Below are 21864 nucleotides of genomic sequence, written 5' to 3'. Positions count from 1 at the left end.
ATAAATTAGGGTGAAAGGGCACATTTCCTACTGCCAGCCCTCTGGAGGCTGGATTAAGACAGACAGCTAGCTGGCTGATGGACAGAGATCTTTAACAGATCTGAAATTATAACTTCTTTGTGACTGGCATCTAAAAGATCATGCTGCAAAATATACCAGTGAGGATTCGTAATATTAGTTATGTTGTTGTTTATGTTCAGCGTTATTTTTCTGGTGATTGTGGATGCCAAGGGGGAGGTGGTTTCCAAGGGAAGTGACTTGCTTGCATGTAGTTTGTTTGTTTCCTACATAGTGGTGTGCATTGGGATTTCTGGGGGCTCCATATCAGCTGCTGAGGCCTATCAAAGCCCCCTGTTTCTGCAGTGGGACCTAAACATTAGTCAGTGTTTCTTCTTCAGTTCCTCCAAACAAATTACAATATGCCTAAATGTGCTGCTTAGCTTCCAGCTGTTTGGAGCTTTTAGATCTGTTGTTGGTCACACATGGGCTGCTCCTGGCACAGGGTGAGTGAAACACTGAGCACAGGCAGCAGCCCTGGTTTTGCATCCCAGCCTGGATGAGAGCAGCCTGATACAGCCCTTGTGCTTGAATCTTGGCACCTGTGGTTGGTGAAGGCACACAGATGATTTCTGCATTGTGCAAACCCTCCCTGGCCTTGTACCGGGTTACTCAGCGTTCTAGCTGCTCCTTTCCCCTTCCTAGCCAATCCCCTCTGCCCGCAAAGGCCTTTGTGCCACAGCCTCTCACATGCCTCCCTGGGCACCCCCTGTCAGCTTTCACCCTGTCAGAGGGAGTGGCTCTGCAAGAGATGCTGATCCTGGCCAAGAGCCTCCTGTCTCCCTGGGTAACAAGCTGAGTTGCTTTCACGTTGGTGGAATTGCTTCCTTTTTTTTTTTTCCTTCTTTTTGCTTGTTTGGTTTTTGTTTAGCTAAATGCAGGCTTTTGATCCCACACACTGGGGTCTGCTGCTGCATCTTGCATGGGGCTTGGGAAAAATTGATAGATACACCTGAGTTGCACCACTGGGTCTTCTCCAGCCTCTCTGGTATGAACCACAGAGCTTGAAAGAGAAAAAATACTGTCCAGATTCAACCCTTGCTCACAGTAATTTGTTGTCCTTTTGGCTGCTGGCCCTGAGGACTACCATCATTGCCCTCTCTAGCAACACACAGGCCCCTCCTGCCTTTTGGCCTCTCTGCAGGTGATGATGCCCTGCTTGAATCTGGCACAGGAAATGAAGCAAGAGACAAGTGGAGACATGGAGCTTCCCCTCAGCATCTGTTCGGGGTCCATCCCATTATCTGGGGTGGCTTGTCTGGGGGTCCTCTCAGATAGGATGCAGTGGTTAGTAGGTCGTTAGTGCCTGCAGCTGGGCTGCCCGCATGGGAACCAGTGCTCCCTGTTTGGCATCCCATGCTCTGCTGTGTTCATAGCCTGCCCCTATCACTGCTGTGATCGGTTGGAATTTATCAGACCTGCCTAACTGATGTTTGTGAGTTAATTTATGAGGTACTTAGAGATCCTTTCAAGAAGCAGTAGCAATGCTTGAGGCATTTTCTGTGACTCTTTGTCAGAGAGTACCTCAAAGTGATGGATGAGCTGTGGCCTGAAGTCTTACAGCTGTTACCAGGGAGCTCACTTTTGTTTTTAAGCCGGAGATGTCTCTCTAGCTAATAGCAAAGGACCATGCCAGGGCCTGGGGCGGTCCTGCCCTCTCCCATCCCTGGTACGGGTGCAGCACAGAGGGTGATCCTCCCCTGGGCAAAGCACAATTGCAGGGGATTGGCACTGTATGTGCTCCTGTGTGGCTTTGGGAAGCCAGTGTCCCCACATGCTGCTGGGGGCAGGGGTGGCTTTATAGTGCTGGGGACTGGGGTGATGGTGACTGCCTCCAACTGCGGAGCTGGGCTTGCCATCCTTCCTTTTCCTTCCTACTGCCTCCATCGAGGGTTGCCATGGCAATCAGTGGCGATACTCTGCCCATGCAGAAAGAAGATCAACAGCTGTGGGGCTCCCTGAGCATTCTCCCCCGGGGCACCCATGACCGACAGGGGCCCCAAGCAGGGCTTGCCGGGTGTGCATGGCTAGCATTGGGTGCCGAGACTCACGTGGTGAGCAGTAGCTGCCATGGCCCTGCCGAAACACTCCCCGGGTGCCCCTGGCCCTGCAGCCACAACAGGGGGAGGATCTCTCATGGGTTTTCTGGCCTGAAGCAGCCCCTGGTGCCTATTCAAGGGGCTCTGGTTCTCCTGCTGTGTCTCCAGCTTGAATTTTCACGGCCAAAAGCTGCCAGTGAGTTCAGATCAGCATTTTCTTGCCTCTCCAGTAATTTGCTGTGACTGTGCTACACTTCAGCCAGGCTTGCACAGGACGGCTTGAGGGGCACTGAGAACGCTTGGAAAATTACATTTAAGACAAAGAGGAAGAGGATGTGAAGCAGCTTAGCTGGCTTTGTTCTAATAGCTGTAATCACCTGAAGGACAACCATGAGCCCCGTTTCACTGGGTGTCGCACAGCCCTGCTGCGGCAGAGGCTGCTGGCATCAACTCTCCCCAGCTTTTGCTTCCTCTCTGATGGCAGCTTGTACTTTGCTCCTGCTTGGAATCAATGCCCTCCTTAGCTTTACTGTACAAAAGATTGTATTACATAATTAGGGGAAAGGTTGCTCAAGAGGTGAAGATGAGGGCTCTCGAAGGGAAGCCGGTGCCTTAAAAACTCGCAGTCTCGCCTGGCTACCGAATCTGAAAGGAGGAGAGAAACCAAGTAAGATTTTAACCTTTCCCCCCCCACCTCTTCTGACAGTGTTTTCAGCTGCCGCTGCTACCACAGTGAGCAGGACCTGTGCCGAGAGGAGGAGGGGATCTCTGCAAAGTAAGCTGGGCTTTTTAAAGGCTTTCCCCTTCTTGTTTGGCTTTCCAAGAGCGGCGGAGGCAGTGGAGGCGGAGGTGGTGACCCCATGCCGAGGAGCTCAGGGGCTCCCACTACCCGACGCTTTTCCTGTCCGTTCTTCTTAGCTGCTACCTTCTCTCGTTACGGGTCGCCGATGGGAAAGATGGCAATTTTCTGTGCTTAATTTCTCCCCTGTTTTAGTGACAATAACGAAAGGCAGAGAGTGCTCTCGGGTGGGCTCCTCTGCAGATGTGCTCTCACGTAGGAGGTTTCTCTGTTGCACAGTGTTTATCTAAGAACAAGCCGTGCAGAGATCAAAGATCTTTCTACAAAATGTTAATTAAACGAATAACGGCATGTTGTTGAGGCTTGAAGAGGGTAAACGAGGTTTAGCATTGTTAAGGAAGTGCCCGGTGAAAATATTTACGGTATTCCTCAAATTTCAGTGTTCCTACTTTCCCCCCGGGGGAAGAGGGCAAAACCTGGCTGTAGTTTCACAGGTTCTGTAAACCGTTTTTCTTGGTCATGCACAAGGGGGGGGAGGTGTGGGGGTGTTGATGTGATCCAGTGTGACAGCGTCAGGGAGGGAGTGGATGTGACTGCAGCAATTCTGTTCCTGCTTCATGGCATAACATAAAACATACCACATACTGCCGTGAGTCTTGCGGGAAGCAGAAATCAGTCTGCCTTCTGTGTCATGGAGAAACGTGGTGGTGGTGATGGGGTGGGATGGCTGGTGGGAGAGCAGGCATTGAGGATGTTTCGTTTTATAAATGTGTGACAAAAGGGAGAGTGCAGAGGAACGGGCGAGATGTAAGTTGGTTGGCAGGGGGAATTAGAGGAGATGTGTGTGCAACAGGGTTTAATCTCTTAATGAGAAAAATATATCCCAGCTGCCTGTGGTGAGGCAAGTTCAGGGATGAGTGTGCCATTGTGTGGCAGCTCGCCCTTGTACCCTGTGTCCTCCACCTGCCATCCCTGAGATTTGTGTGAAGGGAGGCCAGAATGGGGACCTGTGACTGATAGCAAGGGCAAAACGGCCATGGAACAGGAGTAAGGATGTGGGAGAGGGCATGAATTTGCCTCAGATAAGGGCTGGTCGCCAAAGAGCTCCCTGCCAGGTTGTTTTCTTCAGTTCCCAAGTCCATTAATAGGCTCTGCTCCCTTGATTAGTTGGTGCATGTGCAGAGCAGTAATGAGAGCCGAGCTCAAGCCATCAATTCTAGGTCAGTGATTGTGTGCTGGGGATTTGGGATCGGGCAGGGGGAGGGGAGCCGGAGCTGGACCTGCCTCCAAAAAGCAATGTGTAGCCTGCATTAAGGCAGGCCTGCCTGCACTTGTCTTGGCTGAGAGGCTGCCTGCAGCCAAGGAAGCAGAGTTGTGCTTCCCCCCTCTGCTGAAGTACCCCAGAGGCCAGTCGTACCCATCCACCCTGGTCATGGTATGCACCTGTTAAGGAGGCTCACTGCCTGTTTGAGATGTGCTTTCCTGAGAGGGCAACACTGTAATAAATCGATCCATTAAGGAGACAGAAGAAAAAATAGCATTTTAAAGCTGAAAGACACTTTTCTCTCCTTGCCACACTCCCTGGCAGCAGAGATCTCATTTAACATCAACTTGTCATTGTTTTTTGGTGTTTAACCTCCGATCGTTCCTTAAATGTGCACAGGTGAGGCTGGGTGGTGAAGAGCAGCATGGATCTAGATGTGCTGAACATGTTTGTCATTGCCGGTGGCACCCTGGCCATCCCCATCCTGGCCTTTGTGGCCTCCTTCCTCCTCTGGCCTGCAGCACTCATCCGCATCTACTACTGGTGAGTTCATTGGCCTGGCTGCTCTCATTTCAGTGCAGGGGTGGGATTACTGCTGGTCCTCATCGGGGCGCTGTACCCTGGCACACACAGAGGTATGTAAGCTGCCCAGAGGCAACAAGGACAGAGGTGGCTGTTCCTGTCTAGTATGGCAGCAGGAGCAGGTGAGGTGGGATTTCCTATGGGCATACTGGCTGTATGTAGCTTTAAGCACCTCTCAGAGAACAAAAAGGCATTTGCTGACAACTTCTCTGCTGCTGAGACTCAGATCTGTTGGGGCAGCCTCCTCTGGGATGTGGAATATCTCTGTATGTTTCTGGGTTGTTTCCCCAAAGGATGGGACTGTGGATGGGGAAAGCATTGCCATTGCAGCCCATCTCCCAGCCTGACAGGCTGGTGACCTCCTGCCTCAGCAGTGCAGCCATCGCCATGGGTGTCCTTGCCTCTGCCGCAGCTCTACTGGCTCTCATGTTCCCTCCTGGTTAAAAGCCTGCTCAGCAGGCAAGAACTTTTCTCTTGCTAGTAATTATGGATGAGGATTTTCTTATTCTCCTCTTCTTTTTGGGGTGAGACCATCAGAGAAGATGGATAGATGCTTTTCCTTACCCTTTGTCCCTTATCCTTTCCAATACAGGGAGGTAGTCCACTTCTATCCCTGAAAACAGTGATAAGCACTTCCTGTGTGGGTTTGTTGCTGGGGAGAGCGGAGTAACACTCCCTGCAGAAGCCAGGGCAGGTTCCATCATCAGCATGGGCAGCAGCAGGCAGCGCAGCAGCCTGCCCTCACAAGCTGCTGACAGATGGTGGATCCTGCAGTTTTGCTCATGGGGTGTGTCCAAACCAAAGACCTCCTGCGAGAGCAAGACATTAGCCCATCCAGCACTCAGATGCAGCAGGATGATGAAGCCTGTTTCTAATGGCACATTTATTAGCAACCTTTTCATCACAGCATCTGAGAGCTGAGAGAGGAGGGAGGATGGGATGAAAACCCCAGTGACTTGGATCAGCATGTAAGAGAATTTCATCTCCTTGTGCATTGGATGGGCAGCTGTGAGGCCAGACGTCACTTTGCAAAGAGCAGGCAGTAGACAGCCTCCTACTCCAGGGATCTGGGCTGCTGCCTGTCCAGACAGTACATTTGTCAGTCAAAAGGGTTTTTTCCCTTGGACATACAAGTGGCTGGTGGAACCCAGGGAGGACCTTGATGGGCTCAGGTTCAGAGGAGGATTGTTAAAGAAATGTTTGCCACACCAGAGCAGAGCAACTATGGTTAAGGTGAAGCCTTCAGGCAGGGCTGCCCCACAGGCAGGAGTGGCAGAATAAGTGTTGATGCTGGGAGTTTTGAGAAGCCAGGCTGAGAGGGAGGTAGAGAACACCTTGCTGCCTTGTCCTATAGGCTTGTAAATTAGGGGTTGAGTGAAAATGCACCATGGGTAGGTCTGTCTTTGTTCAGCTGAGGGAGGGAGAATGTGAGCAGAAATCAGCAGGGCTCTTTCTTTCGAAGCGTAAATGCGCTTATCTATGATTCTATGGTATCTCTCTCTTCCAGCATTTCTGGAAGCATTGGCATCTTCCAGGGGTAACTGCAAGGCTCTGTGTTCCATATGCACCTCACTTCTTAGGGACAGTGGGCAAGAAGAGTGGGTTTGTCCCTTACTCCTCTTTTCTTATTTGCTTCTTTCTGAGTTGGCTTTTTGGGGGTAAAATCGTTGTGTTTCCCCATCAGCAGAGGCAGGAGACAGGGCAGGCAGTATGCCATGCTGACCGTTCCTTTTCAGCCCCATGCAGCTCCAGCTTTATTGTACTGCTCCTGGGAGCTCCCTGAGAAGTCCCCAGGGATCCTTCTCCTTTCTCCCACCATTCACTGTCGTCCTTCTCCTCACTACTTGTCTGCGTGTCCTCAGCGGCTGCAGCCAAGGGTCATGCTGGGCCCCTGTGGCCCCAGTTCCTCCCCTGCCACTAATGCTCTCCCTGCCACATGTGACATCCAGGGCTGCCCCGCTGACCCCAGCCCCAGAGCCTGCCTGCTCTTCCTGCCCTGCTGCTCTGCTGCCAGGGGTTAATCAGTTTAGCCACTGCCACTAAGCGCGTTAACACCTTGCAAGGGATCAGTTCAGCTTTGCACAGATTATTTTGCCTTCTGCTGAATTGATCCATCAGGATCAGTTGCTAAAAATGTTATCAACTTGCCCATCGGTAGTTTACACCGGTGCCTTTGAGGCGAGGACTCTTAAGACACTTATTCAGAGAGAAATTCACCTCTCCTTGTAGGACCAGCACAGAGCCGAGATGCTGCTTAAGTCCCACTAACTCCCTCTAAAAAGGGATTATGCTAAAAGAGGATTGCACTATGCATAAGCTTGAGTGGGCAGAGAGCTAGGACAGCCTAGCAGTGTAAGTGACCTTGCTCTTGTGTCTCAAATAAATTCTGATATGGTGTGTAAAAGTATTTGCCTTTATCTTGGCCATCAGGAGTGGCCTAGTAGTTTTCCTGACAAGGGTTATGGTTGAGCATAGGGGAAATGCAGAGAAAGAGTGCCTGCTGCTCTGTCTTGGACTGCACGTACACATCATGTGTCCAAAGTGTCACCGATAATCTCTGCCCAGGTCCCCTCTGGCCAGCAGTTTCACTGCATTCTCCTTGAGCAGGCTGCAGGCATGTGCTGCAGGACCATGTCTGCCTCTGTGTTCAGGGGAACAACCCAGGTTCCCCTGGGATTAGCTCAGTATCTTCTGAGTGTTTTGACCCTATGTCAGGATGGTCCCCTCTGCTCCTGTGTGTGTATAAATTTTTTAAGATCATCTGGTTCATACATGGGGAATGGATTCTGTGGTGCTCCCAGATGACATGGTTGTTTTGGCTGGGACTCACCTTTAAGGGATCACTTGTAAGCATGGGGTCTGGTCCAGGGACCAGATGCTTAAAATTAGTCCCAATGGGGGCCATGACAGCACTGCTGTGCTGTAGCAAACTAACAAATCTGTGGCTGAGTTTGGACTTGTCATCTGGCCTATATTGCTGCTGGGCCCTGGTCTTGCCTCACTCAGTGATGTTGTTTCCATCTTGTTTGCAGGTACTGGCGCCGAGCCCTGGGTATGCAGGTTAGATACGCCAACTACGACGACTATCAGTTTTGTTATTCCTATAGAGGGAGACCTGGGTACCGACCATCCATCCTGATGCTACATGGGTTCTCAGCCCACAAAGACATGTGGCTGGCTATAGTCAAGGTCAGACTGCATTTCTATCAAGCGGTTACTTAGTTACAGTTGATAATCCTGGGCTTGAGAGCAGTGTGGGGATCCAGTGGTTGCATGCATGGGATGTGATGATCGTTGTAACATGCTGGAAACGTCCTTCTTAGCTCTGTACTTATTGCTTGTTGGATCCCTTTCATACCTATGACATGCAGAGTAGTGGGGAAAGAGCAGTATGTACCTGCCTCATCCATGGGAAGTGAATCTTGCCCATTGTTTCTCATCATGTCATCCCTCGTACGTGAGCTGGCTTGTTCTGATGCACGAATAACCAGGGGCTGCTAGGAGAGTGACCCCTGTGCTTCCACACACAGTTACCAGCTTCCATCCCTGGGCTTCACAGCAGTTCCTCCATGTCATAACCACCTCTGATTTGTTTTTGCAGTTCCTGCCAAAGAACCTGCACTTGGTGTGTGTTGACATGCCTGGGCATGAGGGCACAACTCGCTCAGCCTTGGATGATTACTCCATTAACGGGCAAGTTAAGAGGATACACCAGGTATAGCCCCCATCACCTCTGCAGGGGGATGCAGGGATGTGAGTGATGTGGGAACATCGGGGGTGCTAAGCTTATGAGCCCTGCCCTGGGTGGCCCTGCTTCCTCCTTTTCCAGGCAGCCAGAGCCACTGACCTCAAGCTTTTGAGCTGAATTTCTCTAATGACTCCACACCATTGCTTCTTCTCCTCTAACAATGCTCCTTCTGCTCCCCTGCCAGTTTGTGGAATGCATCAAGCTCAACAGAAGGCCCTTTCATCTGGTTGGCACTTCCATGGGTGGAAATGTTGCTGGCGTCTATGCTGCTCAGTACCCAGATGACATTTGTAGCCTGACCCTCATCTGTCCTGCAGGTGAGCAATGCAGGGGAGGAGGGATGGGAAGTGGGCAAGAAGGAGCTGGTGCTAAAGCCCAGAGCAATGTCACTGCCAAAAGAGGCTTTTAGTGCAAGGCATTTTGAAATAGCAGGGCAGGCATCCAGGGCATGGTGGAAAATCAGTCTTGTCCCGACTGCTCTTCTCCAGGCTTTGGAGCTTGCCTGCTGTGCTATGGTTAGCCCTGGGACTACAGCAAATGGGACTAGTCCTACTCTGTAGGAAAATGGGATGGCACCCGTTTCACATGGCATGCTGTAGCCTCTTGGTCTGGAAGGGAAACCCAGGCAGCAATGGAAAAACTCTCCCCAGTCTGGCTGCTTCTGGGGCCCAGCATGCAGGAGGGCAGGGGCTCTGGGGGCAGTGAGCTTCTTCCTCCCACGCTTGGGTGCTCCAAGTAGGAAGAACATTTTGAAGCCCGATGCAGGTCAGTGGGATGTCTGTGCCTATGCAAGACTCTTCCATTCTCATTGTCCCCTTGGCTGGTGGGCTTGGGGAAGACTGAGCATGACATGCTGCAAGAGGGACAGGGAATTTGGCAGAGAACTTCTCTGTTGGTAAGGGCTTTGCTGCATCACAGTTGTTCTAGCATCTCCTTCCACCTCCCACACAAGGAAAGCAGCTCCTAGATAAGAAATAAGTAATGAAGCAAAGTACAAGGTTACCTAGCTACCAGGCTCTGGGGGCGGCAGGGTGCTCCTCCTCTATGGAAGAGGGATTGGCCCAACTCTGGGTGTTTCTGGATGTGAAACCTCTGTGTGGGATGGCAGAGATGTTCGGAGTTGAGCTGCTGGGGAATTTTTCCCCTGCACTGCTGCATACACATGGGGCTTCTGAAATTTTCTGTCTGACCCTTTGTGGTAGCAGGCTGGGCACAGATATTAATGCTTGCATCCATTGTCCACATAAACATTAACACCAAAGTGTTCATGCCTGGCTACAGGGAATACGCTTCCTGTTGTGCCAACCCATGGAGGTTGGTGGTGTCAAGCCGTGGAACAGAGAGGTAGCTGCAGTACCTCTGAGCATTTATTAGGGTTGCTATATGTACAGACTTTATTTTTCCCGTTTTTGTTTTTGTTGTTGTTGTTGGTTTAGGTTGGGTTTTCTTAATGATTGAGCAAGTGAAAGGCCAGAGGCAGGCATGATGGAGGGCAGGACAGTGAACCTATGTGGCTGAGGCTGTTAGGGGTCTCATCTGGCTTTCAGTTAGTGCCTCCCTTCTTGTTTGACCCAGGTCTGCCGAGTACCACTGACAGCAAGTTCATTAAGCAGCTCCGGGAGCTGCAAGAGTCTGAAGGCATCGACAGGATCCCCTTAATTCCCTCCACGCCTGAGGAGATGGCAGATATGCTGAAGCTTTGCTCCTATGTTCGCTTCAAGGTGCCACAGCAGGTGAGGAGCCTGGTCCAGCTGTGGCAGTCATAAAAGAGGGGCTTGGGGCGGGGGGGGCAAGGCCGGTTTGCTTCTCAAGTCTGCACAGCAGCAGCTGAGGTGATGCTGGGAGCAGAACTGGTGCTGCCATTCTGTTGTGACCCAGGTAGATCGCTTCAGTCTCACTTTTTCCACTGCCCTCCAAGAGCCCTACTGAAATTCATTCTCCCTTGAGGTCTTTGGCAGTGGGCAGGGATGTCAAAGGGCTTTCTAGAAAATAGGGCTGGCAGAAAGCATTAACTAAGGCAGCTCTTGTCCTGCAGGAAGGGGGATTGTTTGTTGCTTTTTAAGCAAAGCCATGGAAATGTTAATTGTCTCATTGTTAGGTCAGAGAAACTTGGCCTGAGGCTGGCTATTAAACTGGTTTTCCGTAGGAAGTCTGGGATGAGTAGATTGGAGAGTAAGAAAAAAAAAAAGTAAGATAACGCCAAGACTTCTATTCTTTTGGAAAAAAACCACAAAACCAACCAAACAAAAAACCACCACCAACAAAAAACCAACACCAAATTAAAGGGAAGAAAAGCACATCCCTGGCTGAAGTAGCCTGCTGACCATGGGTAGCTGGCCTGGGGAGAAATCTGGGTCTGCATCATAAAAGACAGCAATGCCTGTTGATGAAACACATTACTTAAGTGCAGTTGCCACACCACATGTGCTTAGGAAGGAACTTGTGCTGGGGCAAATCTTTGCAGGGCACATCTGGGTGGCAGGGAGACAGTCCCAGCTCCCTGCCACACTCATGGGCATTCTTGGGTGTGCTTTGCCCTGTGCAGACTGCAGGTGCCCACCAGCAGCTCTCCTCTGCTCTCCCTGCAGATCCTTCAGGGCCTTGTTGATGTTCGCATCCCACACAATGACTTTTACCGGAAGTGTAAGTGTGCAGCTGCTCCTCTCTGTCCAGGCTTTCCAGATGGACCCCTGTGGGCATGGGGACAGACTGTTCTTGGGCGCTTGTCCCTTGCTACCATCTGTCTCCTGCACTCCCTGCTACCTTGCTGAGGGTGGGACGGGCCCCCATCATTAACAATTTGGAGATGCTCTAGGGTCGCTGTTAGCAACTTGTTGCCACCCTCATGGGAGATGGAGTTGCTGCTTCATGTTCACCCTCCCAGCTGAGTTAAGTAGTACTAATGTCTACGAGGAGATAGGCTTGGAGGAGGATCTCTCTGAAGAGGGGCTTGGTGGCAGTGTAGAACTCAGTCTCTGCAAGGGCTGCCTGCCAGGGCTTTGCCTGTCACCCCTGCCTGGGTTTCCCAGCAAGGGGGCACTAACAAGGCTGGCCCAGAGACCCTTGCAAGAAGGGAAGACAAGGCACCTCACCTGTAGGACTGACTCTTTTCTTGGCTCCACTAGTGTTTTTAGCAATTGTAGATGAAAAGTCCAGGCACTGTCTCCACGAGAACATGAGCAAGATCAAAGTGCCGACACAGGTCATCTGGGGAAAGCAGGACCAGGTAGGTGGCCTACTCTACCTCCCCCATGGGACCTTGTCTCCATCTCTGCCTGTGTCCACTCACGGGGGCATGGCATGGGCTGGCACATGTGTGTTCCTGACCTTGGTGGGCTTGCACATGGGGGTTCAATGGGGTGATGGCAGCAAGCTGCCAGACATCATGGGGCCAGAGGGAGGAAAGGACAGAGCTGGAGCTAGGGAGGGTGAGGGGGCTGGGGAGGTTGAGGGGGCAGGCAGGGGGCAGATGCCAGCACCATGGCAGGAGTGGCATGAGAAGAGGAATAAAGTGCCAGCAAAGAGAGTTGTCCTACCAACTGGCTGCTTGTGGGCAGGCAGTGAGTCAAAGGCATGGAAACGGGTTCCAGAGGGAGGGGAAGGAGGCAAGCTGCAGGCGTGCGAAGGGCTTTGTAAATGCAAAGGTGCAAGCTTTTGCTTGCCCTTTGCACTGAGCTGGCAGCCAAAATGCATCCAGGAGAGTTCCCTGCTGCATGCTGAGGCCAGCAGCCTCCCTGTCCTGTCCTGAGGCACAAGTACCATGAGGTGGGGCTGGCATCACAAGGAGCATGTTTGCATTCCTGCTCAGCACTTCAACTGGACTTGCAAAAGTAACTCCCATGGGGCTTCTATGGTGTCCACCAAGACCTAGCCATTCCCGTGGGAGTAACTATTTCTTCTCCTGCCACCCAGGTCCTGGATGTTTCCGGTGCGAGTGTTTTAGCGAGCGCTATCCCGGACTGCCATGTGTACATCCTGGAGAACTGTGGGCACTCGGTGGTGGTGGAGCGGCCTCGCAAGACAGCCAATCTCATCCTGGAGTTCTTGGCACTGCTGCACAGCATGGACAACAACAAGAAGCAGGCGTGAGCATGGCAAGGAGCCAAGCACCCACGCCAAGTCTTTTAAATTGTAAAGTACTGCAGCTTTGATAAGTTCTCAGGGATCTTGTATGAATCGGGGTGAATGTGCCAAAGTCCCTGAGGAAGGCAGAATCACTGATACCTAAACCTATAGCACCGCCAGCACAGCGACCTAGGGGTCATTGAGCAACCTCCATAGATAACAGGAACGGAAGCAGAATCTCTCCCTTTTCTACTTAGAGATAAAGTAGAAACAAGCTGAAAACACCAAGCCGTAGCCATGCCGTGTCCTGAAGCTCCTTACGCAGCCGCCCATCGTCCCCGTTACCGGCATGTAATTGTTAATGACATTTACCCAAACTATATAACAGATGTAGGAAGGAGGAAGAATCCTGGACTTGAGATTTAGAATATTTCTACTACTTAGAGTCCATCGCGTTGCATGCTGCCGTGCTGTAAGAGAACCCCAGTGCTCCAGGTGTCTGCTCGAGTGCTCTTTGTGTAGCTCCTTAACTCGTGATTTATGCAGATAATGACGGAAAACTTCATGCGTGGAAGTCGGTGACTGTACGTGCAAAAATGTTTACACTTTGAGTGGGTTTTTTAAATCCCCAAACAGCTCCTGTGTATGTGTATTGCCTTAATGTTGCCCAGGGCAGGGCATGTGTGGCACAGCCTGCCTTGCCTGGGGGATGGATCCCCCTGAGAGTGAACCTAGCAAGAGAGAACTGGGGGTGCAGACAGCAGCTTTGCCGTTGTTGTGTGATTCAGAGGGATGGAAACCGCCAGGACAGATTCAGTTCCCGAGCCCAAGTCAGCAATAAGCCCATGGGCAGGGTTCGAGTCAGCAAACTCGGGTGAACTCTTGTCTCAGCTCTTCTACCACGTACACTGCTGAACACATTGATGTAGATAATTTTCTTAATGAATTCTGTGAATTCTGCAAATGCTGACATCACTGAAAACCAGGCATGAAGCAGGGAGTGGGCTTTGTATGTTACCAGTGCAGGGGTCCAGGGCTCCTGGGCTGGCTGGGCAGTGAGAAGGGGGGGACAGCTCACCTGTAAGGTGCTGGGCGGTGGTATGGAAAGGTACAGTGTGCTTGTGTGTGCTCTCAATGATTGTAAGTCCTGAAGACGTGAAATTATCAATAGAAACAGGCAATGAAGATGAGCTACGCTTTGCAGCCTGCAGGATGATGTACAGGGATGGATCCTGCACCTCTCCGGGGCAGTCCCTTGCTGCAGGTCCCAGGGGCAGAGGACCTGTAGAGACAGGACCCATGGCTGCTGGAGGGCAAGGTGGCATGTGGTCCTCTTGGGGGCAGAGCAGCAGGCAGCCTTTGCTCACCCCCATCCCTCCTCAGGGGCTGACACCAGGTGCTGCTAGGGCCCGCCCGTGGCCTGGGTGTGCACGCTCGTGGTGCTGACAGCTCTCTTCTCGCCATCTTTCTGAGGAACCCCAATCTGTACAGATATCTGACACTCCTCGTCAGCTTCTCTGCTCTTTTTAAGAGAAGAAACATTGTTCTTTTAGAAAATGAGAAATTTGCTGTTAATTGCTTGATTATTGTTTCTACTACAGGAGTTGATTTAAAAAAAAAAAAGAAAAAAAAAGGCTGATAGTTTCATGTGGTAAAAGCCAGAAAATTTTGTTGGGTATCTGTATGGTTCCTCATATGCCACTGATTGCTGTACACAAAAGATTTCTATGGCTATTAAAATCTAGTGATTTAAGGAGTCCACCGTGCATTGATTATTTTTTGTTTGAGGAAGAAGGTCTGCTCCCACGTTTTCAGCTGCTGCTCCTTTGTCACTGAGCCTCCAGCCACCCCCCCAGGTAAGGCTGTGTCCCTGGGCTGTGCACGGCATTTGACAACAGGCAGAAAGTCCTCCCTTTCCTGGTGGGTTTAGGTGTCCTTTGGGCAGAGTTGATGGAACCACAAGGATGTCAGTGGACTCTAGTCACAGCAAGCCTAGGCACTGGGAACCTGCACATAACCTGAGCATCCTGGCATGGCAGGAGGGAGGGACTGCATCGGATTCCAAATATTTTTGTTACAACCCAGGACACTTTCCCACAGAACAGCTAAGGAATTTGACCCAAAGTCCTTCACAGACCTATATCTTCTGACCTAGTTTTCTGTTTCATGGCCTCAGCAACAAAATAAATATTTTTACAAGCAAGGATATTGCTTAATACTTGTAATTTAAGAATGATGGGCTCACTCAGTCAAAATTAGGGTTCAACCTTGTGTACAGTGAGCCTTGAAATGACTCTGTTCAATGGTTAATCTGCACTGCATTTCTTGCACACTGGGCTCTCGATTCAGCTCACTTTGAGCCAGTGGGATTATTTCCTGTATTCTCCCTAGACTGTGTTATAGATTAATCTGTTTGTGATACAAACTTGCACATCCTGATTACAAATAGAAAATGTATTTGTAAATATTCAGCTGAATGCACACCCACTGTAATATTGCAAACCTCTTTGAAAGAGACTGGAAAAGTCAGTATGTTTTGAACAGGTTTGCAAACAGGAGTTGTGCAAATACTCTGCTGAAAGAAAGTTTATGTCACAAGTTACTCATGTCACTGTCTTCTGTTCCTAGAGGAAGGCTCATGGAGGTAGAAGCTCACATAAAAGCTAGGTAAGGAGTTGACCCCTGGTTGTTACAGGTCTTACCAAGGTTGATTCACTGTGTCCTGAAAACAGGCTGCAAAACGCAACAGGCTGGCTTGCTAATACATCTAATAATGCCTCCAAGCAAGATGTTCTCCTGCTGAGCATCTAGGTCTATGGTGGTGCCCATCAACCTCTCCTGGGGTGTCTGCAGGAGCAGGAAGGACAAAGCTGATGGCAGCAGCTCCTGGGCACTTGATATGTGCCCAGCTGCTGAAGGGGGGAAATGTGGTGTTCTTGAAATATAGGCACCCATGGAAGCCTTGGCTGGTTCCTGCTCCAAACAGCTGCAGCCAGATCTTTGTCTGCCATGGAGAAGTATCTTTCTCCCCTTTTTTTCTAGCAAAGGAGCATAACAGCATCTGTGGCCTTGGAGGAGGTATGTTCACCAGCACAGCTCTGTGCAGAGCATCCTCTGTCAGAGTGATGTTCAGGGGGTCTGGCACTGTGGTTTGGGTGCTGCTGTGGGTGTCTCCCACCCCAGGAGCTCATCACCCAGCTGAACCTTCCCCTGACTCAGTGTGTTTCACAATCCTCTTAGACACAAGCTGTTTTTCCTACAGAAGCCTGGATGGGAGCACCCTGGGGCACAGTCTCTCTTGCCGACTGTGGGAGTGTGTCAGTGTGAGCCATCACAGGGAGGAGGCACCACAGCCCCCTACCCATGTCCCTACATCTCAGGGCACAACGGAGACACACGCTCCTGCGGCCGGTGGCTGCCCCATAATGTGACAAGGGTCTCCTGCTTGGACCCTTTAGCTGAGTCTTGTGGCAAACACAGGGGAAACATAAACCCAAACACCCACCAGATCCTTTATGTTTTGGTTGGTTTTCCTTCTGAGAGGCCCTTTGCCAAGCGCCAGCCTCTTGGGGGCAGTTTGAGATCATTCGATGAACGCTGGTTGGGCCACGGGCGCTGGTGGCTTCTCCTTGCTATTCCCTGCCCAACAGCGCTGCCTGTCTGCTGCGTCTCACCCGCAGCTTGAGACATTCCTTTCGTACAGAAATCCTTTGTCTTCAGGGCCACTGGCGCTTTTTTTTTTTTTTTTTTTTTTTTTTTTTGGTCCTTCACATGCGCAGCAGTTGGCTGTGCCCAGGGTGCTCTGACAAGGGCTCTGGCTGTTGCCCGAAGGCAGGTTGCCTGGCAGAGACAGAGGCATCTCACCTCACCGCTTTCTTCTCTTTTCACCCCACTCTTTCCCAGAAACCTCTATTTTGCTGGGGAGAGCAGAGCCCACGCACAGCCCTGGTGTGCTGCTCTGTTGGTTTTATTTGTTTGCCTGCATTCCGGGAAAAGCTGGACAGGAGCACTGGGTGAGCTGGCAGGTTTCTGGTAACGGCACAAGGATTTTTGCTTCCCTGCAGGGCATTCCCCTGGTCCAGGCTCTGCACCGCCTCAGTGCAGGTCACCTGCATTCCTTGGGTGGGTAACACAAAATCCTTGCAAGGAATAAGGCAAGTACAGCTGCAGGGGAGGCTTCACACAAGTTCACTGTGGCCTTTGCTGCCCAAGTGCTGCAGGAGCCCAGGAGAGGTCAGGCACCCATGCAGAGACTGTCTGTGCCCTGAGGGAGCAGCCTGTGCTGCTCTGCAGTCTTTTCATGGGATAGCAGTAATGTAGGACTGGGAGAAACCTTGAGAGATCATCCAGGCTACCCCTAGATTACCTTCTGCATCAGCCCCAAATCACCCCAGTGATCTTGGACATCCCACCACAGCTACCTGGCACCTGCCAGGTGTCCTAATGAGTATCCTGAATCTCTGTTGAAATTTAAGCTTGTTCTCCCATTCCCATTGGATGCATGCTCATAACTCCTGCAGTGCCCTCTTGCAGGTTTGCAGACTTTGTGTCCAGAATAGAACCCTCCAGGCTCTGCCAGCTGCTCCTCCTCTATGTGGAGGGATAATGCAGGCAGCTGGACAAACTGTGGGCTCAGACTTTGGCTTCAAACAGCAAGAATCTTGCTTCATGAGTGTGTTAAGAGCAAACATCCCATCAGTTTGGGTTTAAAATAAATAGATAGTAACAATAACAACCCCCCCAACCACCCTGAATGACATTGTGCAGCCTGTGAGTCACCCTGCTCTGCAGTCTTGCTCTCTAGTCTGCCCTTGCACACTGATCATTCGTGCCTGAGAGCAGAATCCTATGTTGGTCTTCCTAGAATTACATCCTCCTTTCTTCGCTCCTGCTTGTTTTAGTCTCTTTGCCAAGATCGTCTGTATCCTACCTCAGCTCTCCAGTACACCCCTTGAGACCAGCTCAGCTGTGTGTTCATTAAGCAACCTGTCCTTCAGCCTAATTAGTGAGCTACTGACAGAGCTGTGGTGAACAGTATGTCTTCTTCCACTTCCACAGGGAACCACTGGTAACAAGTGAGAAAACAGCCAGCTTGTAGGTTCGGTTGATCTTGAGTTTCCTTACTTTTCCAGCAAGAATTACACAGTCTCGCTTGACAAAACCCCTACTAAACAAATAGAGTCCCTACTGCTCTCTTTTTGCCTTGGGGGCCTGTTACCCTATTGCAAAAGACAATCGATCTGGAGTGAGTCATTCTTCTTATCTACCACCTTGCTGGTTTCCAGGTACTTTTGCTTATCCCCTGTTCTGAACCTCTTCTGGGACACTATGAGGACCACCTCCAGGTCTGATGGCTGGAACAGCCGCCTGCCTTAGGGGAAATAACCCTCAGTGATGTCTGGGAGGTTAGGAAATATTTGAAGTCCTGGCTTTGACCCCGTAGACAGGAGAGAGGTCGCTGGCCTGTTTGGAGAGCCAGGTGAAGGTTGTCCTCTGGAGGCAAGTGGGGCTAGTTGAGACTATGGGTGTTGAGGAGTGGGACATCATCTACTTTGTGCCCATGGGATCCCCGTCCTCCACATGCATGTCATCACCAGTTTCAACAACTCAGATCCCCAGCACTGTGGTGAAGTGGCACCAGGTGGCAGCAAGTGACCAGCATGGGGAGATTGGAGCACCCCAGGGGGTGCAGAGGGGAGTCCTGGTGCTGTACCCCTCCATCCAAAGTGCATCCACCACAACACTGGTGTCTTCCTCCTTGCTTTAGGCTAATGGCTGGGCAGGGTCTGGCTGCTTTTTCTATGGGACCTGAGTGCTCCATACATCCCTAACCTGTGTGTTACCAGTTCAGGGGCAAAGCCCAGCATTCCTGTCTTGTTTGGAGAATGGTGCTCTCAGGGTCAAATTGTCTCCTTCCATAAGATGTCCAGACTTTGAAGTTTAAGGGCAAGTCACCCCTGAAAGGAGTTAAATCATTAACTTGTTTTTCAAGAGCCTTGATTTGCCCTCCATGCTCCTGGAAAACAGATTGGGAAGGCTGTTTCTGAGTGCTGGCTCAGGGTGGGGGATAATGCAAGGGATAGAAAAGGAGAAAAGCAGGGGGTGCTGGGCAGGGGCATTGCCAGGAGCAATGACAGTGCATGCACCCCCTTCCACAGGGAGGCTGGAGGAGATGGGGGCAATGCGTGCAGGATCAAGCCCCTGTACCCTTGGTGAAGCAACGTGAGGCCTTCCATCCCACACAGCTGAGCAGAGCCTGTGCTGTATCCTTGGTGTCTGTAGTCCCTGCTCCCCTGCCAGCATTTCCCATCCACACAACCAGAGTGCCACGGCCAGGAGGGCTCCTGCAAATACCCCTGCAGCGCTCGATCGCTGAATTCGAGACGCACCTGACCACAGGCTAGCTGGAACCCTTCCCTGTCTCCCTGGCCTGCCTTTGTGTTTAGCTGTGTCTGAAGCCGGAACAGGCAGCTCTGGGTGGAGGCCAATGCAGTGCCGGTGCAGAGCAAGTGGAATCAACAGCCTCTTCCTGTTGTGCAACCACCATGCAGCCCACGAGAATTTTTGGGAGATTTGTCAGGGCTTTTGTGTTTCCAGATAACATTTATTTGCTTGTTTTGAGTAGTGGTTTCACAAGAAAGGGATTTAAATAGCACAGACTGAGAGGGAGTACAAACTTTGCCTAATCTGTATCCTGCTCGGGGGGCTCCTGTGCCTACCCCACAGCCCTCACCTGCCTGGCCCTGGCTTCCCCTGAGCATAGCTACCCTGTCCTGCTGGCTGTTAGTATTCTGGAGTTAGTATTCTGGCACAAACATTATTTATGGTCTCACCTGGCAGCCCACACATGTTCTTGCTTTTATGTAACAGTTCAGCCCTGGGTATAAGCCAGCCCGTCTGTGCCCAGCCTGTGCAAGGGCCTGGGTGTTGGGTACCAATACTCCCACCCCAGACCAACTTGTGCTGGGGATACGGGATGGCTGAGCTTCTCCCACTTGTGTTCCAGGCCCCAGGTGAGCTCTGCCCATGGGGCTTTGTGCTCCTCAATGGGCAGGGCTGAGATGTGATCTCCTTTCTGCTCCAAAACCTGTCCCTTTGCCACTTTTCGTTCCCCAGTTTCTGCTTGGTCCTCTCCTGATTGATTCTGGGGTGCAGCTGGGTCCAGGAATAATGTGCAGAGATGCATATTCTAACCAGTGTGTCCTAGCAAGACCCATATTTAATCAATTTCATGCGTTTTGGCTGCACATACCCTTGACCTTGCTGTATTTCTGCTTGTAGTTCCTGGAGCAGGCTTGGGGGTGCAGGGTGAGCAGTGTGTGCCTGAGCATGCAAGGAGACAGGAAAGTTGGTGGCCTGGTGGAAAAAAGCAGTGTAAAGGTGCAGAGACCAGGGTGTGAGGCATGTGGCTGACATGCTGTCTGTGGTTCAGGAGGTGTCAGGCCACAGGCAGTATTTAGAAAAATTCTGGAAAGCTTCCTAATTCTGATGGAAGCTTGGTGCCCACTGGCATCCTGGTTCTTGCAGGATGAAGCACTGCTGCTCATGGTGCCATTGGCACATGTGCTGTCCCCAAACCAGGGTCCTGTGTTAGCACTGAAGTGCACGTCAGCGCACTCTTCATCTCCTTGTGCTGGGCACTGAGAGCTGGTGGCATAAAGGCCAGCTGCAGAGAGCAGCTGTGCATGGCTGGTGATGAAGGGCTGTGGGATAGGGCAGATGGTCCCCTTGGCCTCTTGCTTTTGGTGCTTTGGGTGCTGTGGAGAAGGAATGCCCTCCTCCCACTGTCTCCAGCCCCCATGCCACACCAATAGTCTACCCGCAAAAGGCAGTCAGCTCATCAGAGGTCTCCAGGGTTGGGGTGGGAGCAGTGGGTCAGACGAGACAAGGAGCAGCCACCTGCAAAAATCTCTCTGCTTTTTCAAGCAACTTTAGACCATCCCCATGACCCCCAGGAGCTCGGTCACCAAGCCCTCATGCTGGACATGCTTAGAAACCAAACACTTTATCACTTGACTGTTCCACAGCTCTGGTACACTGCTCTGGGTGGGTTTGCCTTTAATTGAGTGAGTGAAATGCCTACCAAAAGAGCAGCTCAGGGTCGGCTTCAGCTTTCCCGGTGCTACCCTGTGCCAGGCACAGGAGGAGGGAGGCCAACATCTTGCCCTGCTGACCGAGGGAGGCTGGTGCTCAAAAGGCCACCAAGGGCTGTCAGGCACTGTGCCCAGGCAAGGCCATGTATTAAAACTGCCTGTGTCAGCAGCGGGGTTGTGGATCACTCCTGGAACTGGGAAGGTCGTTGGCTGCTTTCCCCCCATTACAGAAAGCTTCCTTGATAAGAGCTGCTGTAAATCAAAAGCTGAGCCACAACCAGCAGCTCTCCTGGGATGTGCCCACATATTCCAGACAGCAGGGATGCAATGTGACATCTGCACTCCTCTGCAACCAAACTCTTACCATACTCGTACCTCTCCACGTGCCAGGGACATGGCTGGTATCCTGGCCCCCAATGCCTGGAGGGACAAAGGTTGGTGACAGCAAGGTCTCCCACTTCCCAGACAGCAGGAGGTTTGTCTAAGATTTAGTCACTGGGTATAGATGCCACTCTCCCAGGGGCATTACTGTGGTTGGAGTGATTCCTGCTGCTTTATTGCCAGCAGGAGCCAGCTCCCCATTTCCAGGGTCAGTGCCACCTCCCACCCTTAGGGATCCCCATATCCTCCAGTAATCTGTCCCAAGGTAATTACAGCATTGCAGGTGCTGAATCCATGTGAAATGAGTTTGGGCACACCTGGCCTGACCTGGGGCATCTTCACACCTCTCCCAGGTCCTGTCCCACCGGGACCCTGTGCCTCCAGAGTTCATGCATGGAGATGAAGTGAAAGGGAAACAGAACCATGAGGCAAATGTTTCCCCTCTCTCAAAAGCCATGGATTCATGTGAGTGTTTTGGAGGAGTGCATGGCAGCTCCATAAGCTCCAATGGGAAAAGTCTCCCAGCTCCACTGGTTTGTTTTGTGTGGAAGCTCCCTCTGCTAAACATCTCATTAGAGGGCAAGTGAATGTTTTTGATATTTTTAGATGCTGCTCAGCACAGCAAACACAAACACTCACAATGCTATCATTAAAGCAACTCTTTTGGCAGTTGGATATTGCCAAGCTGGAGCTTTTAATCTGAAACCTCCTTCCCACAGTGCTTGTGCCCTGTCCTAGTGAGGGCACACAGGAGGGACCCACCCTTCCATGGGACAGAGGAGCTCAGGGGGTGCAGCCAGGATGGGCTCTGGGACCTGTGAATCTGGAGCTGTGAG

The 21864-nt window shown here is 51.4% G+C and overlaps 1 protein-coding gene across 1 annotated transcript; it reads left to right on the top strand.

Moving 5' to 3' along the window:
* Positions 1-4568: 4568 nt before the first annotated feature.
* ABHD6 (abhydrolase domain containing 6, acylglycerol lipase) lies at positions 4569-12790 on the top strand. Its single transcript, XM_054387312.1, has 8 exons — positions 4569-4702; positions 7774-7930; positions 8343-8456; positions 8674-8806; positions 10065-10222; positions 11078-11132; positions 11615-11715; positions 12402-12790. The coding sequence occupies exons 1-8, from the start codon at positions 4584-4586 to the stop codon at positions 12576-12578; spliced, it is 1014 nt and encodes a 337-aa protein (XP_054243287.1). The 5' UTR covers positions 4569-4583; the 3' UTR covers positions 12579-12790.
* Positions 12791-21864: the final 9074 nt, after the last annotated feature.

This window comes from Indicator indicator, chromosome 15 (genome assembly GCF_027791375.1).
Source record: "Indicator indicator isolate 239-I01 chromosome 15, UM_Iind_1.1, whole genome shotgun sequence".
Classification (NCBI taxonomy): domain Eukaryota; kingdom Metazoa; phylum Chordata; class Aves; order Piciformes; family Indicatoridae; genus Indicator; species Indicator indicator.
This window is presented reverse-complemented; position numbering and strand designations above follow the sequence as displayed.